At 43.1% G+C, this 17553-nt stretch overlaps 2 protein-coding genes across 9 annotated transcripts in view; one reads left to right on the forward strand and one right to left on the reverse strand.

Moving 5' to 3' along the window:
- The window catches only part of LOC121287954 (uncharacterized protein C7orf50), a 345582-nt gene that overhangs the window by 215039 nt on the left and 112990 nt on the right, over nt 1-17553 (forward strand). The window lies entirely within an intron of this gene.
- The window catches only part of gpr146 (G protein-coupled receptor 146), an 85132-nt gene continuing 77966 nt past the window's right edge, over nt 10388-17553 (reverse strand). For 7 of the 8 annotated variants that reach the window (XM_041206110.1, XM_041206113.1, XM_041206109.1 and 4 more), the window contains one exon: nt 10388-12461. In XM_041206110.1, the coding sequence (XP_041062044.1) occupies nt 11419-12420 (1002 nt within the window). In that variant the 5' untranslated portion in view covers nt 12421-12461 and the 3' untranslated portion in view covers nt 10388-11418. Of the gene's footprint in view, nt 12462-13595; nt 13792-17553 lie in introns of all 8 variants that reach the window. The other variant, XM_041206116.1, reaches the window with a different exon arrangement.

Below are 17553 nucleotides of genomic sequence, written 5' to 3' on the forward strand. Positions count from 1 at the left end.
TCCTGATGTCAAATGTCTTGATGAGGTTGTGCCATTCGACTCTCAATGTCACCTCCGCAACCCGATAACCGTCCGAGATCTGTGCTGCTCCAAATCTGCCCTCTATAGCATCCTGAATTCCTTAATTCCACCATTGTCGGCCATGCCTTTTGCACCCTACACCTTAAAAGCTGGAGTTCCCTCCTTAAACCTCATCTCTCTCTCTCCTTTCAAGACACTCCTTTAAAAACCTCCCTCTTTAACTGCACTTTGTTGCTTCTTGAATCAACGCTTCGTGGGCAGCTTAAAGATGAAGAGAATCATTGAAAGGCATCACTAGAAATGAATGCAGGTGGTCAAGCAAGAAAGAAAGTCCAAACTGCTGACAACACACCCCTCAACAAGGATATGTATGTACTTGGTTTGCCCAGCACAGAGCTGAGGGTGTAACTTTATCCAGTCCTGTTATTCAAGCTCAGGCTAAGAAGTTTGCCACCAAATGAATAGAAATATCAGCGTCCCAGTAGTGTTTGGAGCCAGCAAAGGATGGCTAGCAAGGTTCAAGGACTGGTACAGCATTTCACAAGTTACTATGAGAGGAAAACAACGGTCCATGGACAATCCAGTTGCAACATCACTACCCGCTGAATTAAAGAAGATTTTACACGAGGGAGGATACACTGAAGAACAAGCCTACAACTCTGATAAAACAACTGTTGCCCGAGAAGACGCTAGCAACAGGGAACGACACCAACAAACAGTCCGGATCTAAACAGATAAAGACGTAGTTGACTGACCTCCTTTGTTGCAGCAAAACTTGTTTATGCAAGCTGCCTCCACTCGTCAATGGAAAATTCTCCAAACCACCCTGCTTCTATCATCTAAACCTAATATCACTGCTATGTAAGTATTCGAGTAATACCAAAGCCTGGTTGAGTTCATCAATTTTCAAAGACTGGTTCCATCATGAATTCATACCAAACATCAGAGAACATTTCAGACAAAACAAACTACTGAAGAGGGCCATCTTGCTTCTTGAATACTCCCCTACACACCCACCCGTAGAAAACCTGGTAACACAAAGTAGGAACGTCAAATTTGTAAGTCTACTGAAAAACAGCACCTCAAAAATTCAACTCCTTGACAAAGGCATCATACTGACCTTCTATCGTGACTACAGAAGAGAATTGATCTAAAGAATGGTGAACAGTAAGAACGACCTGATAACTTGCCTGAAGAAATTCAACATGTCAGATGGAATCTACATACTTAGCTTTGCCTGGCAAGAAGTGATAATCCACTGCATCAAAACTCCTGGAAGCATATCCTGGGTGCTGCAATTGAGGTGGAAACCAGCAGCAACAACATGGAGGATTTTCAAGGCTTCACCGAAGAAGAAATACTTGAAAGTGAGAAGAGAGTCATGGACTATGATGGATTCAATGCCCACATTCTAAACAAAGCCAGTCGAATTAGATACTGATGCCATGGCTTAATATCACCACTACCAACTAGAAGATGTCAGATGATGAAACATTGACCAGTTAAACAGACCCAAACACCAAAGACATCTAGAGGCTAGAGATAATGGTGCCTATGATGAAGCCGAGACCAAGCCATTGCCATTATTCATATAGTCATCCACTACCTAGAAGAGTTGATTGGAAGCTAATAAAAAAACCAACTGCTGCAAGTGGAACATAAGTTCAGAATATGCTACAACTAGCAAAGATGTGAAGATTACATATGAACATTAAAAAAAATTACTGATTTCTTCAACAAGCATCCATCCTTTCAACAGCAACCGATTGTATATATATATATTCACATTTCTGTTACCAGAAGAAATAAAATTGAATTTATTTGAATTGTTTGGCTTCATCTTCTTTGTTTTATTATTCTGGCTATGGGCTTGGCACTTTTGAAAGAAACTCATTAAAACATGGTCTCACCTGTAACAGGGTCTCGTGATGTGGATCTCGTAGACCGCATTATAGTGGGGCCCCTATGTATAATTGCTCCCAAAGTGTCCAGGATGGAGGGAGAGAAAAGAAAATCAGCTCAGATTCCTTACAGCAGGAATTGTGCACTGAATTGCAAACATGTGAATGGAAGGCGGGTTTGCATTCAACCTGGGCTATGACGGCCCTTTTGTCAAATTAACCGCTGTCTCGAAGGATAGGTGCTTTGATAAGGGATTGGGAGGTTGTGTCAGCTCAGGTCTTTGAAAGGTGGGCAGAAGATGTGACCTACAGTCTGGCTGCCAGAAAACAACTTTGTATCCTGTTCCCTGTCACGTCTCTAACTTTTTCCAGTTCTGACGCAAGGACATTGGCCTGAACCATTGGGCAGAACTTTTTGTCCCATGGGCGGGCATGCACCTGACCCAAACGGGTGTGAAATAGTGCGCGATGATGTTGGCCGATCATCCTGATGCCTTCAAACACTCGTGATGTTTCGGTTGGCGGGCGTGCGTGCAGCTACAATTAAGAGGCCTATTAAGGTCCTTAAGCAGTTAATTAATTTTTATTTTTCACTGCCCGCTCAGCCGTTCAGTTGGCGAATGGGCGAATAGGCCAGGCAGCATTTGCATTTTAACGAAACCTCATCCGTGGGTGGGATGAGATTTTCAATGGTTACTACAAAAAAATAATTTTTAATATCAGGTTTTATATGGCCCTCTGCATGTGACTGAGTCACATGTGAGGACATGTTTATATCATTTGTAAAATGTTTATTTTTGTATTTAAAATTCTTCAGCTCCCTAAGGTAGCTCTGTACCTTTGGGGAGCTTTCAGTGCGTGCTCTCCTGCACATGCACAGACTTTAGTGCTTGCACTCCTCCTGCCCCATCCCGCATCGCTGAGGCTGTTAGCACGCGTTTCATGCTGGCTGGCCAGTAATTGGCCAGCTGGTGTGAAATCGCGTTTGGAGCCCAGTCCGGAGGCGGTTATCTGTCTTGCGGCCGTTCCCAGGCTGCCCGTCATGCCCGCCCAACGAGGGGAAAATCCTGGCCATTAACTCTGGCTCTCTCCCCACAGATGCTTGCCAGACGTGTTGAGTATTCCCAGCTTTAAATTTCCCAGCATTCGCCGTATTTTGCTTTTGCATGCGTTTATATCCATTGTGTTCTGTGAATCAGATCTTTATTTCCAGTCAGTTGAAATTAAGGTCAGTTGAAATTAAGTTGAGTAAATGAAGAAGCAAGCACTTTCATTTACATAACGCTTTGTCACAATGCCTCAGGGTGCCTCATGTCCATTGAATTACTTTTTGATGTGTAGTCAGTGTTGTTATGTACACGACAGCTAATTTGTGCACAGCAAAGTTCTACCAACGGCGCATCCATAAATGACAAAAGAAAAACATCACTTATACTAATTGACCATGATTTGACCTTTCTGCCATTATTGACCAGTCTTTGAAGTGATAACGGTGGGATAAATTTGTTTCTAAACAATGGGTTGTTGTGTAGGGGGTCCACATGAATCAATGAATCCCAAATTAGCATCTTTCAGAAAGCAGGAACAAAAGTGCTGTTAATTAACTGTTCCAGCCCTCACCGCTATAATCCATCGTTCCACCATATTACAAAACTCCATTACTAGGATCCAGCCTCTCTGAATTCAATTCCATTGAAATCTTGTGGGGCAGTCTCTCTGAAAACAAAACTTGCTGTTAGGTGGGGTATTCTGTTAGGTGGGGTATTCTCTTATCAGATTCATAGCACCAGGTGTGTGTATCTTTTAAAATGAATGTTGCATTGACAAAAAAAAATCATACCTGAGCTATTTGGTGAACAAAATCTTTGATTAATGGTTATAACAGAGTACAGTGCTGGCTGAGAAAGCCCCCACTCTTGTGGCAACAGCGTGAAATCTGATTCACAATGTGAGAACGGCATTTATCTCAAATATCAAAGGTCAAGGATTCTAGAAACTATGAGTGATGTTGTATTCGTGTACACTTGTCTGAGTTTGAGATTTAATCAATAGTTCATTTACTGTCAGGATAGATAATTTAGTAATTCTAGTTGACTATGCTGTCACTGGGATTTCAGTGGTGTAACAGCACGTATGAAATGTTTATACCGTGCTCACTTGAACAGTGAAGGGAAGCTAGCGCCAGTCTATGTATGATGCCCTTCCCAACAAGGGCTGTATCGGAGAGAGCATTTTGAGCTGTTTGACATAGAGGAAGGAACTGGTGGCTCTGAGTCTGCCTCTGTTGGCCAAAGCAATCAAGCTCATGAAGAAAGTCTCACATGAATCCTAGAGCACACCTTTAAACCATATTGGCATTAATTTCTCTGTTCTGCTCCTCCTGATAGAATATTGTACAAATGTGTTGACAACATTGCAATTACAGTGATAATACTAACTGAAGCTTGCAAGAACATTTGTAATTTGCTCTTGTGGCTAAGTCTCGCTGTGCTGAAGCAACATTTTCATTGACTTTTGTGTGTGTGTACAATGGAGTTGGGTTTAGTCATTGCGGCAGGGGTCCTGCCAACGGGCCTGAAGGCGGGTGGGGGTTTGACCTCACCTTGGTGGTCTGCGGGATTCGGGACTACATTTTACAGGCAGGACAGCTGTCAGCCAAATGGCCCCAAGAGCTGTCTGCTAATTGGAGGACCGGCAGCCCAGCTATCCCAGCAGTGCCAACTGGAGTGGTGGCCACTGCTCGGATGCACCTGGAAGAAAATGAAGCCTTGGAAGGATATTGCCCTCCCAACCAGGTAAGTGGGGCTGGAGGGGCATCAAGGCAGGTCCCGGTGAGTAAGGGTAGGCCTTGGGGGAAACCATATCCACTGGGGGGCCTTCCATGGGCCATAGATACCCAAATAGGAGGGGGTCTCCTAGAGCTCACTGAGAAGCCACGAGGGTTTACCTGGTGGTCCCCCCACTTGATGAAGGGCCACCACTGATTGCGGTGGGATGAGACCCCTAATCAGACACTTAAGTGACAACAAAAACTGGCCTTGCCAGCAAAGCTGACATCCGATGAAATAATTTATTTTAAAAGCCTCTGGGGAGAAGAGTTATTTGCCACCTTCCCTGCTGCTGACAAGATGGGGTGGCAATGGGCATGCCCCACTTCCCATGCTGTTTTTAGGGCTTCCCTGCCTGCCATCCTCTCTCCAAAAGGCTGGTAAAATCCAACCCATCAGTCTAACATTAATGTTGATAAAAATGGTGAAATTCTTGTGACATTGAGAAAGGAATAATTGGCAATCTAGTTGTGCGAGGCCCCTTGGGGATGAGCGACCACAATATGATAGAATTCTTCATCAAGATGGAGAGTGACGAGAGTGAGTATCACCCCATTAGCCTCCACGTTCAAAGGATCATCCTCCACCATTTCCGCCAACTCCAGCATGATGCCACCACCAAACACATCTTCCCTTCACCCCCCCCCGGCGGCATTCTGTAGGGATCGTTCCCTCTGTGACACCCTGGTCCACTCCTCCATCACCCCCTCCTCCTCAACCCCCACCTACGGCACCTCCCCATGCAAACGCAAAATATGCAACACCTGCCCTTTCACTTCCTCTCTCCTCACTGTCCAAGGGCCCAAACACTCCTTTCAAGTGAAGCAGCATTTCACTTGCATTTCCCTCAACTTAGTCTACTGCATTCGTTGCTCCCAATGCAGTTTCCTCTACATTGGAGAGACCAAACACAGACTGGGTGACTGCTTTGCAGAACACCTTCGGTCTGTCCGCAAGCATGACCCAAACCTCCCTGTTGCTTGCCATTTTAACACTCCACCCTGCTCTCTTGCCCACATGTCTGTCCGTGGCTTGCTGCATTGTTCCAGTGAAGCTCAAAGCAAACTGGAGGAGCAGCACCTCATCTTCCGACTAGGCACTTTACAGCCTTCCGGACTGAATATTGAGTTCAACAACTTTAGATCTTGAACTCTCTCCTCCATCCCCACCCCCTTTTCGTTTCTTCCCCCTCCCTTTTGTTTTTTTCCAATAATTTATATAGATTTTTCTTTTCCCACCTATTTCTGTTATTTTTAAATGTATTCCACCCATGGTTTATTTCACCCCACCCCCACTAGAACTACCTTGCTTGTCCTGTTCTCCACTTTTAACTAGCACATTCTTTTAGATTATATCACCACCTTCAACACCTCTTTGTTCTTTTGTCTGTGACATCTTTTGGTTATCTCCTCCTATCACTGCTTGCTAGTCCCAACAATGCCCCCACCCCGCCCCCCCCGCCAAACCAGTTTATATTTCACCCCTTTCCTATTTCTACTTAGTTCTGTTGAAGGGTCATGAGGACTCGAAACTTTGCTCTTCTCTGCCAATGCTGCCAGACCTGCTGAGTTTTTCCAGGTATTTCGGTTTTTGTTTTGGAGAGTGATGTAGTTGATTCTGAGACTAGGGTCCTGAATCTTAATAAAGGAAACTACGATGGTATGAGGCGTGAGTTGGCTATGATGGATTGGGAAACAAAGGGATGATGGTGGATAGGCAATGGCAAACGTTCAAAGAACGCATGGGTGAACTGCAACAATTTATTCCTGTCAGGCACGAAAGTAAAATAGGAAAGATGGCCAAACCATGGCTTACAAGGGAAATTAGAGATATTATTAGATCCGAGGAAGAGGCGTACAAATTGGCCAGAAAAAACAACAGACCTGAGGATTGGGAACACTTTAGAATTCAGCAAAGGAGGACGAAGGTATTGATTAAGAAGGGGAAAATAGAGCACGGGAGTAAGCTTGTAGGGAACATAAAAATTGACTGTAACAGTTTCTATAGGCATGTGAAGAGAAAAAGATTGGTGAAGACAAATGTAGGTCCCTTACAGTCAGAATCAAGGGAATTTATAATGGGGAACAAAGAAATGGCTGACCAACTAAATACATACTTTGGATCTGTCTTCACAAAGGAGGACACAAATAATATGCCAGAAATGTTGGGGAACACAGGGTTTAGTGAGAGGGAGGAACTGAAATAAATCAGTATTAGTTGGGAAATGGTGTTGGAGAAATTGATGGGATTGAAGGCCAGTAAGTCTCCAGGGCCTGATAATCTACATCCCAGAGTACTTAAGGAAGTGGTCCTAGAAATAGTGGATGCATTGGTGGTCATCTTCCGAGATTCAGAGTCCATTATTAAGGATGCGATTTCAGAGTACTTGGAAGTGCATGGTAAAATTGGGCAAAGTCAGCATGGTTTCATCAAGGGGGGGTCATGCCTGACAAATCTGTTAGAATTCTTTGAGGAGGTAGCGAGTAGGTTAGACAAAGGAGAGCCAATGGTTGTTATCTACTTGGATTTCCAGAAGGCCTTTGACAAGGTGCTGTACAGGAGGCTGCTCAGTAAGATAAGAGCCCATGGTATTAGAGGCAAGGTACTAGCATGGATAGAAGATTGGCTGTCTGGCAGGAGGCAGAGAGTGGGGATAAGGGGGTCCTTCTCAGGATGGCGGCCGGTGACTAGTGGAGTTGCGCAGGGGTCAGTATTGGGACCACAACTTTTTACTTTATACATTAATAATCTAGATGAAGGAACTGAGGGCATCCTCGCTAAGTTTGCAGATAATACAAAGATAGGTAGAGAGACAGGAAGTATTGAGGAGGCGGGGGGGCTGCAGAAGGATTTGGACAGGTTAGGAGAATGCACAAAGAAGTGACAGATGGAATACAACGTGGGGAAGTGTGAGGTCATGCACTTTGGTAGGAAGAATAGAGGCATAGACTATTTTCTAAATGGGGAGAGAATTCAGAAATCTGGAGTGCAAAGGGACTTGGGAGTCCTAGTCCAGGATTCTCTTAAGGTTAACTTGCAGGTTGAGTCGGTAGTTAGGAAGGCAAATGCAATGTTGGCATTTATTTTGAGAGGACTAGAATATAAAAGCAGGGATGTGCTGCTGAGGCTTTATAAGGCTCCGGTCAGACCACATTTAGAATATTGTGAGCAATTTTGGGCCCCGTATCTCAGGAAGGATGTGCTGGCCCTGGAGAGGGTCCAGAGGAGGGTCACGAGAATGATCCCAGGAATGAAAGGTTTAATATATGAGGAATGTTTGAGGACTCTGGGTCTATACTCGAAGGAGTTTAGAAGGATGAGGGGGGATCTGATTGAAACTTACAGAATACTGAAAGGCCTGGATAGAGTGGACGTGGGGAAGATGTTTCCATTAGTAGGAGAGCCTAGGACCCGAGGGCACAGCCTCAGTGTAAAGGGAAGACCTTTTAGAACAGAGATGAGGAGAAACTTCTTTAGCCAGAGAGTGGTGAATCTATGGAATTCATTACCACAAAAGGCTGTGGAGGCCAGGTCATTGAGTGTATTTAAGACCGAGATAGATAGGTTCTTGATTGATAAGGGGATCAAATATTATGGGGAGAAGGTGGGAGAATGGGGTTGAGAAACCTATCAGCCATGATTGAATGGCGGAGCAGACTAGATGGGCTGAATGGCCTAATTTCTGCTCCTATGTCTTATGGTCTTATTCTATAGACTCTGAAACTGTTCCTACAGATTGGAGGATGGCTAATGTAACCTCACTATTTAAAAAGGCAGGTAGAGCGAAAACAGGGAATTATAGACCAGTCAGCTTGACGTCAGTAGTGGGGAAAATTCTCGAGTCCATTATAAAAGATTTAATAGCTGAGCACTTGCAAAACAGTGGCAGAATTGGACAGAATCAGCATGGATTTACGAAAGGGAAATCGTGCTTGACAAATCTACTGGAATTTTTCAAGAATGTAACTAGTAGAGTTGATGATGGGAGCCAGTGAATATGGTTTATTTGGACTTTAAGAAGGCTTTCGACAAAGTCCCACATAAGAGATTAGTGTGTAAAATTAAAACACATGGGTTTGGGGGTAGTGTATTGAGATGGATAGAAAACTGGTTGGCAGACAGGAAACAAAGAGTAGGAATAAACAGGTTTTTTCCCAAATGGCAGACAGTGACTAGTGGGGTACCGTGGGGTCGGTGCTGGGACCCCAGCTATTCACAATATATATTAATGATTTAGATGAGGGAACTAAATGTAATATCTCCAAATTTGCAGATGACACAAAGCTGGGTGGGAGGGTGAGCTGTGAGGAGGATCCAGAAATGCTTCATTGTGATTTGGGCAAGCTGAGTGAGTGGGCAAATGCATGGTGGATGCAGTATAATGTGGATAAATGTGAGGTTATCCAGTTTGGTAGCAAAAACAGGAAGGCAGATTATTATTTGAATGGCTATAAATTGATAGAGGGGAATGTGCAATGAGACCTGGGTGTCCTCGTACACCAGTTGCTGAAGGTAAGTATGCAGGTCCAGCAGGCAGTAAAGAAGGCAAATGGTATGTTGGCTTTCATAGCCAGAGGATTCGAGTACAAGAGCAGGGATGTCTTGCTGCAGTTATACAGGGCCTTGTTGAGACCACACCTGGAATATTGTGTGTAGTTTTGGTCTCTTTATCTGAGGAAGGATGTTCTTGCTATAGAGGGAGTGCTGCGAAGGTTTACCAGACTGATTCTTGGGATGGCGGGACTGACATATGAGGAGAGATTGAGTCGGTTGGGATTATATTCGCTGGAGTTCAGAAGAATGAGGGGGGATCTCATAGAAACCTATAAAATTCTAACAGGACTAGACATGGTAGATGCAGGAAGGATGTTCCCGATAGTGGGGTAGTCCAGAACCAGGGGTCAAAGTCTGACATTATATGGGGTAGACCATTTAGGACTGAGATGAGGAGAAATTTCTTCACCCAGAGAGTGGTGAGCCTTTGGAATTCGCTACCACAGAAAGTACTTGAGGCCAAAACATTGTATGTTTTCAAGAAGGAGTTAGATATAACTCTTGGGGTGAAATGGATCAAAGGACATGGAGAGAAAGCGAGAGCAGGCTATTGAGTTGGATGATCAGCCATGATCATAATGAACGGCAGAGCAGGCTCAAAGGGCCAAATGGCCTACTCCTGCTCCTATTTTCCATGTTTCTATGTGTGGGCTACAGAATGAAATATTTTCCATTTCACATCCCCAGCACCAATGGTCAGTTACACATTGATCAGGTGTAGTTTCATGGTGGCCCTATTTATTTGGACCAGTGTGAAATTTCTAATCCCTCTATCAACCATCTTTGTGTGTGAGGCTGCTAGTGAATCTAAATAATGGACAGTGTTTTATTCATATCAAAAGAGAACTAGGTTAAGGTGGTTTCAAACTTATTTAACTTGGGATCTTTGCAGCACTTTCTTTCTATTGGTAGTGGGTGGCATCAATCCCAGGCCTGGACAATGCTATTACTTGCTGCACCACTCATCATTTGCATTTTTAATGAAAATTCTCATTGCATATTGTAATTGTTTTAAGTGGTGTGTCTATACTACCTCAGATTGTAGTGTTAAGTGTATTCCTGAAACAATCTCAAACTGTTAGCTTTAGGATATAACTCTCTTTATTTACAAAGCAATGACAATAAATAGCATTGGACTATTTTATACTGTTGTGTTTGATCTAGGAACTGTGGAAATAGTTATATATCTACAAAACCCAAAATTATAATTCACAAATTAGTTAATGATGACACCACGCATTGAATAGATGGAATGGCAGCAGTGAGAAATGGTACATTTGTCCATTTGTGAAGCTGATCACAGCCCATTGGGATATTGTCAGTTTTGAGATGTCTGAATAGGCTCAGTTGTGGAGATAATCATTGTAACTTGCTGCCAAAAATGACCAATCCTGTATACATCACAATGGTTGAAGGTTTCCTAGCAGTTTACTAAGACTAAGCCACAGGCCTTGGAACAAGTCCTGTATTGGATGACCTTTGCTGAGACTTTCAGTAAGACGTCCTTCCAAACACAAAAAGAAATCATTCAATTGGTCGGCTTTAGTTGAGTAACATTCAGAATGGTGGGTGGAGTTCACTGGTCACCCCTGTCTGAGTAGCTGATCACAAATGGAAACATTCTTGGCCCCTTATGACTATCATCAGCTGTTCCTGTTACTTTGGGACATGCAAACAGTGGACCCGGATTCAAGGCCTGACCGACAGTCATTTTTGTTTTGTTACTCAGCCAAGCAAAACACTTTAGTTGGTTCTGATGCAGACAAGCCTTGTGAAGGTTTGGTTTCACCATGTGCTAGCTTGCACATTCCACTGACTGTTGACACAGCTTTGGATGCTATGAGATGTTAACAACACCTAAAAATATATTCCATTGCTGGATTGAGTTTAGGGAATTGGTTAACAAAGGCCAGTGTGATGTTGTACCATGAAATGGTTTTGGATCTCTATAGCCTACAGGATTCCCATTACAATGGAATTGTACCCCCTCTGCAATAGCTAATGTCAGTTGGCAGGCGCTGTAGGTCTATTGCTCTTTGGACTAATATATCAGCACTGCAAATTTTTTGTTGCTCCACCTTGATTCGTGAAGATATATAACTTTTGAAGGAACCTTAGCTCAAAAAGACTTGTTGCTGAACCTCTGAGTGTTGGTGAGGACATCCTTCAGTCCGACAATCCAGTTTTCTGACAAGCTGCCTCAGTTTGTTGGTGAAGTTCTTGTGCATGTAAGTGTAGAGCAGCGGTATAACAAAGCTACATGAATAAGCTAGCAGCTTCGATAAGCCCTTAACAAAATAGTAAATTTGGTACTGTGTTATCAAGTCTGATCCTTTAGGGTTAAACGTGATGTGAACTAACAGTGTCATGTAATAAGGGGTCCACAGTATAAACTGAGTACAGACTGTGGCCACCAGCAACTTGTGCGTAGAAGGATCCAGCCTTGAAGAATCTTGATCAAGAGGGGTGGACTGGTTCCGTATTCGGAGAATCAGGATTAAGGCATAGAGCACTGCGATAGCAGGCACAAAGAAGCCAATAAAAACCATGATGGTATCTGCCACCTCTTTATTCTGTATTTTTGAACACTCAATTATCTTGGGAACGTGGCTGCACACGTAGAGTAGAAGAGATGAAAAGCTGGTAAGCACAGCCCCTCCCCAGATGAACCCGCAGACGTGCTTGGTGTTATAGACACTGGACATGTAAGTTCTTGGCAAAGCTTGTTCAATGTAGTAGTCCAAGCTGAGCAAAGTGGTTGAGTACATGGTCACCAGAGCTGAGATGTTAAACAATATGAGCAAGGTGATGTAGACTTCCCTGTTGAAGCTCCACACAGCCCACTGTGGATTGTCTGGGCCCAGCAACTGTATCAGGGCTACGAGACTGAGGATGAGACCTGCGATTGCTATATTGACAAAGTAAACGTCGGGCATGGTCATTGCTGGCTTGTTGTAGAGGTTGACTAGGACTAGCAGGGAGTTGTAGCAGATACTGAAAGGGAAGCAGATAATGAGGTAAACGATGGAGAGGATGGAAAAGACCAGTTCAAGGTCGTAGCAGAACTGATGGTCCACACCGTCCACTGTTCCATTAGAACCTACACAACTCCACATAGTGACTTCACTTGGCCTCTTTCAGCAGATTGCTAGCTTGGCTGTGGAAACAAAAAATGAATTACAGTTAGAAATGGAATCTATCTTTTGGGGTGAGGGGAGCTTTGTAAAATAATAAGAATTCTAAGTTTTAACTAGGTGCATCAATTCGAAGTAGACAAAGTCAATTTGGTGGATTGGTGGTATTGTATGAATCTTGGAGAGATACTGGGATAAATCTTCTGATTTCCCTCACAGTGAGTTACCAGTCTTGGCTAGGTCATGTGAACAGGTACTAGGTGAAGGTGTATACAAAGAACATTGAATATGTCAAAAACACACTGAGGCTTGACATTTATCATGAGGAATGGATCCATATTCCAATCCCACTAATCATTTGTGCTTTTGCAGAATTCTTGTAAAGCAAATAGCCCTTTTTCATTATCGAATACACTGTAAATGTAGCTACTTTTCAACTTTTTTTTAAACATTCAGAAACATACTGTTCATATTCTGCATCCATTATTTGACAATGAACAGAAAGGGGAACGAGTCACCTTTTTTCAGCATGTTCTCTGCTAGCATTTGTTCAGATTCTTTATTTTGAGGATGTGTGTCGACATTCAGACTCCCACTTCCACCCCTAACATATTCTACCCTTTCTGGAAATTGTTGGTTTTGGATCAATGGTTCCCCAAACTCTTTACCACTGGGGTTTTCTTCACCTCATGAATGGATCTGTTGCAGTCTGTTGCAGTCTAACTGATAGAGATTGACTGCTATGATTTATAAGCAGCTCCATTATCATTGTATCATGCACCTGCAAGGGTGGTAAAAGGTGAGCAAGATGGAAATTGCCTTTTTTGTCTTGGAATTCTTCAGTGATAAATAGAAATATATTCCTCCACTGTGAAAATATGACATATGACATAGCTGTAAACTGCATGCTTTCTGGTTAACATGAAAATTGCTTTTCTGTCATTTTGTGTTATCATATTTGTGATTTCATACACTAATTTATCTCTTCATATAACAATTCCTATAATGGGGTATCCACGAAGTGATCCAAGAATGTTTGTATGTTTCATGCAAATACCCTAGCAGTCACTCGTTAACTTTCCAAAGACTAATACAACAATTCTTGAACACAAATGAGTTACAATGTCCTCTTCTGCTTGTTTTCAATTTTTTCTTACTTCCTCTTTTTGTCTCATTCTTCTCTCTCTCTCTCTTAGGCCACCTTCTTTCTTTCTCCCTCCCGTTTCTGTCTTTAATTTGACCCTCGCCATATTTTTTTCTCTGTCAGTCGCTCTGCTTCTTTCATTATCCTTTCCTGTCATTGTTCAGGCAGATGAGCCATTGGGCGTGATATTCCCAGATGCACATTCTACTCTGTAATTGAATCAACATTTCAGGATTTTGCAATGGAAATGTTCGGAGCCATCAATTATAGCTGTCCCATTAATGTCATTTACCATCAAAACTGCCATTACAACAACTTCTGACCTGTAGTATTTTTACCTTAATGCATCAGAAATAGTAAAGGTAAAACCAGCAAAACATTTTACTCACTAGTAGAGCACCCAGCCAATCCAACACATTATGACATAGTCCTATCCATAATTTGATTCCTAATTAGATGAGGCATAACTGATGCTAAGGTGTATTGGCTGATGTGCAGTACTTGAAAATTTTTTAATTTACTACCACAGTACAGTCCAGTACTGTTGCCATTAGTTTAAGAGAGGAACTCATACGTGAAATGGAAGCAGTGACTCAGTTTGATTATGAATTTCACTAACACTGGGTCCTCAGCATTGTTGGGCAGGTCTGCTATTGCTATATTACAAACAAAGTTTCTCTCTCCTTTCTCTCTCCCATCAATATTCCCCAATTAAGAGTACAGCTCACAGATTTCCAGCTCCATGGTAGCACTCCTGTCTCTAATTTAGAAGGTTGTAGGTTCATGTTCCACTCCAGATTGGAGAACAAAATCTGGGTTGACACTCAGTTGGAAGTGTCTTTCAGATCAAACATTAAACTGTAGCTCTGTCTGCCCTTTGAGGTGGATGTAAAAGATCCCATGGTACTATTGGAAGAAGAGCAGGTGAATTCTCCCTGGTGCCCTGGTCAACATTTATTCCTCACCCTCACTAAAACAGCATATCTGGTCATTGTCACATTGCTGTTTGTCAGAGCTTGCTGTGCGCAAATTGGTGACTGTATTTTCTACATCACAACAGTGACGAAACTTCAAAAAGTACTTAATTGGCTGTACAACACTTTGGGATGTCCTGAGGTTGTGAAAGGCGCTATGTGAATGTAGGTCTTGCATCAGAAGGTGTGGGAAAATGGCTACTACTTTATCCTTTTTTTCTGCACCTCTGTTTGTCAACATCCACCTCCCCATCCTGTAACCCCCACCACCAACATTAATTGGGAAAATGGCATCTGGAGAATCTGCATCTTAATTTACAAGGGTCAGATAGGAATAAAGTCTGGAAAACTTTAATTCAGATTAATTGCATTGGTAGAATTTATAATGAGGCTAATGGGCTTGCCTGAGTCCATTCTCATGGTGGCACTCAATGCTACAACACACTGACTCTTATCCCACTCCTACAGATTCTGCCCAAAACACATCAACAGTCTCATGACCTCATGTTGATAAAACCAACCAGAAATGTAGCAACTGGTCACTTGAAAGAGGACCATGTGACTTTTAATCTTTTGCTACAAAGAATTTTCAGGCACTCCTACAGTCAGATTTCACTATCTACTGTATGCAACAAATTAATCCAAACAGATCCATATGAACATGCCAGAATTAAATCAGTAATTGGAAACATTTCATTTGTGCTATCAAAAGTTAAATTGGTGCAGCAGATCACATTCTGTCACATGGTTCTTGTGCAACAAAATGAATTTACCAACCTCTTCAGTTGCTAATATAGCAGAGGGGCACAAATTAAAGCTTTGAACAACAACAACAATCTGCATTTATATAGTGCCTTTACCATAGCAAAGTATCCCAAGGTGCTCCACAAGTGCCTTCTCAGAAAAAAAACTGACACCGAATCACAAGGAGATATTAACTCAGATATGAGGGGGAAAAAAAAACATTTGTTGGGTGATGGGGTAAGAGCAGGTTAATGGGATTAATCGGACAGCTCTTTCAAAGGGCTGGTGCAGTCTCAGTGGGCCAAATGGCCTCCTCCTGTGCTTTGTAATTCTAGATCACTAGATATGCTCGACTGTTACAAATTGCCTGACTGTGTTTTTGAGGTTCTGTATCACAGCTTTGCTCAATTGATAACAGCATTGCTTTAAGATTGGAAGGTTCAAAGCCTATACCGGGACTTGGTGCAGTAGAGAGGGAGTGCTGCATTCATGGAGGCATTGTTTTGACTAGATCATCGGTTCATAATGTCCAAATTCGATGTTTTATCGAATTTCTAGCAATGTTAAATGAACTGTGGTGACTGCCTGCTGGTAAGGTATTCCTCAGACCAATCCTCCAAAGGGAAACAGAATGGACTGGGAGCAGCTACTTTTAGGTAAATCTGCGTCAGAGCAGTTGGACTCATTCAAGAAGGAAATAGGGAGAGTACAGGGCCAACATAATCCAGTAAAGATAAAGGGTGGGACCAACAAATCCAGGGCACCCTGGATGTCGAGAGATATACAGGATTCGAGAGGACTGGAGGACAGCCAATGTGGTACCGTTATTCAAGAAGGGAGGAAGGGATAAACCAGGGAATTACAGGGCAGTCAGTCTAACCTCAGTGGTGGGGAAACTGTTGGAAGCAATTCTGATGGACAGAATTAATCTACACTTGGAGAGGCAGGGATTAATCAAGGACAGTCAGCATGGTTTTGTTAAGGGGAGGTCATGCCTGACCAATTTGATTGAATTTTTCGAAGAGGTGACCAGGTGTATAGATGAGGGCAATGCATCTGACGTAGTCTACTTGGACTTCAGCAAGGCTTTTGATGAGGTCCCGCATGGGAGACTGATAAAGAAGGTAAGAGCCCAAGGGATCCAAGGCAATTTGGCAAATTGGATCCAGGATTGGCTAAGAGGCAGGAAGCAGAGGGTGATGGTCAAGGGGTGTTTTTCTGGCTGGATGCCTGTGTCCAGTGGGATTCCCCAGGGATCGTTGCTGTAACCCTTGCTGTTTGTGGTATATATAAACGACTTAGACTTGAATGTAGGAGGCTGATCAGTAAGTTCGCGGATGACACGAAAATTGGTGGGGTGGTAAATATTGAGGAGGATAGCCTTAGATTACAGGTGCACGTAGACGGGCTAGCCAGATGGAATTTAATCCGGATATGTGTGAGGTGATACCCTTGGGCAGGACAAACAAGGCATGGGAATACACGATGAATGGTAGGACTCTGGGAAATACTGAGGATCAGAGGGACCTTGGTGTGTATGTCCACTGGTCCCTTAAGGTAGCGGGACAGATAGTTAAGGTGGTTAAGAAGGCATATGGGATACTTGCCTTTATTAGCCGAGGCATAGAATATAAGAGCAGGAAGGTTATGCTGGAACTGCATAAAACGCTGGTTAGGCCACAGCTAGAGTATTGTATGCAGTGCTGGAATCCGCATTATAGGAAGGATGTGATTGCACTAGAGAGAGTGCAGAGGAGCTTTACCAGGATGTTGCCTGGGCTGGAGAGTTTTAGGTATGAAGAGAGATTGGATAGACTGGGGATATTTTCCCTGGAGCAGAGGAGATTGTGGGGGGGACATGATTGAGATATATAAAATTATGAGGGGCATAGATAGGGTAGACAGGAAGGAACTTTTCCCCTTGGTGGAGGGATCAATAACCAGGGGCCATGGATTTAAGGTAAGGGGCGGAAGGTTCAGAGGGGATGTGAGGAAGAATTTTTTCATCCAGAGGGTGGTGGGAATCTGGAACTCACTGCCTGAAAGGGTGGCAGAGGCCTAGTGCTGGAAAATGGGACTAGAATAGTTAGGTATTTGTTTGACTGGCGCAGACTCGATGGACCAAAGGACCTTTTTCTGTGCTGTAGACCTCTATGACTCTATGACTCATTCCCACTGATAACTGCTTGTCGGCTTTATTGCCCTGCATCAAAATCAAAATAGTTTGATGCCTTTAACAAATGTCGTTTGGGA

The sequence above is a fragment of the Carcharodon carcharias genome, chromosome 15, assembly GCF_017639515.1.
Source record: "Carcharodon carcharias isolate sCarCar2 chromosome 15, sCarCar2.pri, whole genome shotgun sequence".
NCBI lineage: Eukaryota > Metazoa > Chordata > Chondrichthyes > Lamniformes > Lamnidae > Carcharodon > Carcharodon carcharias.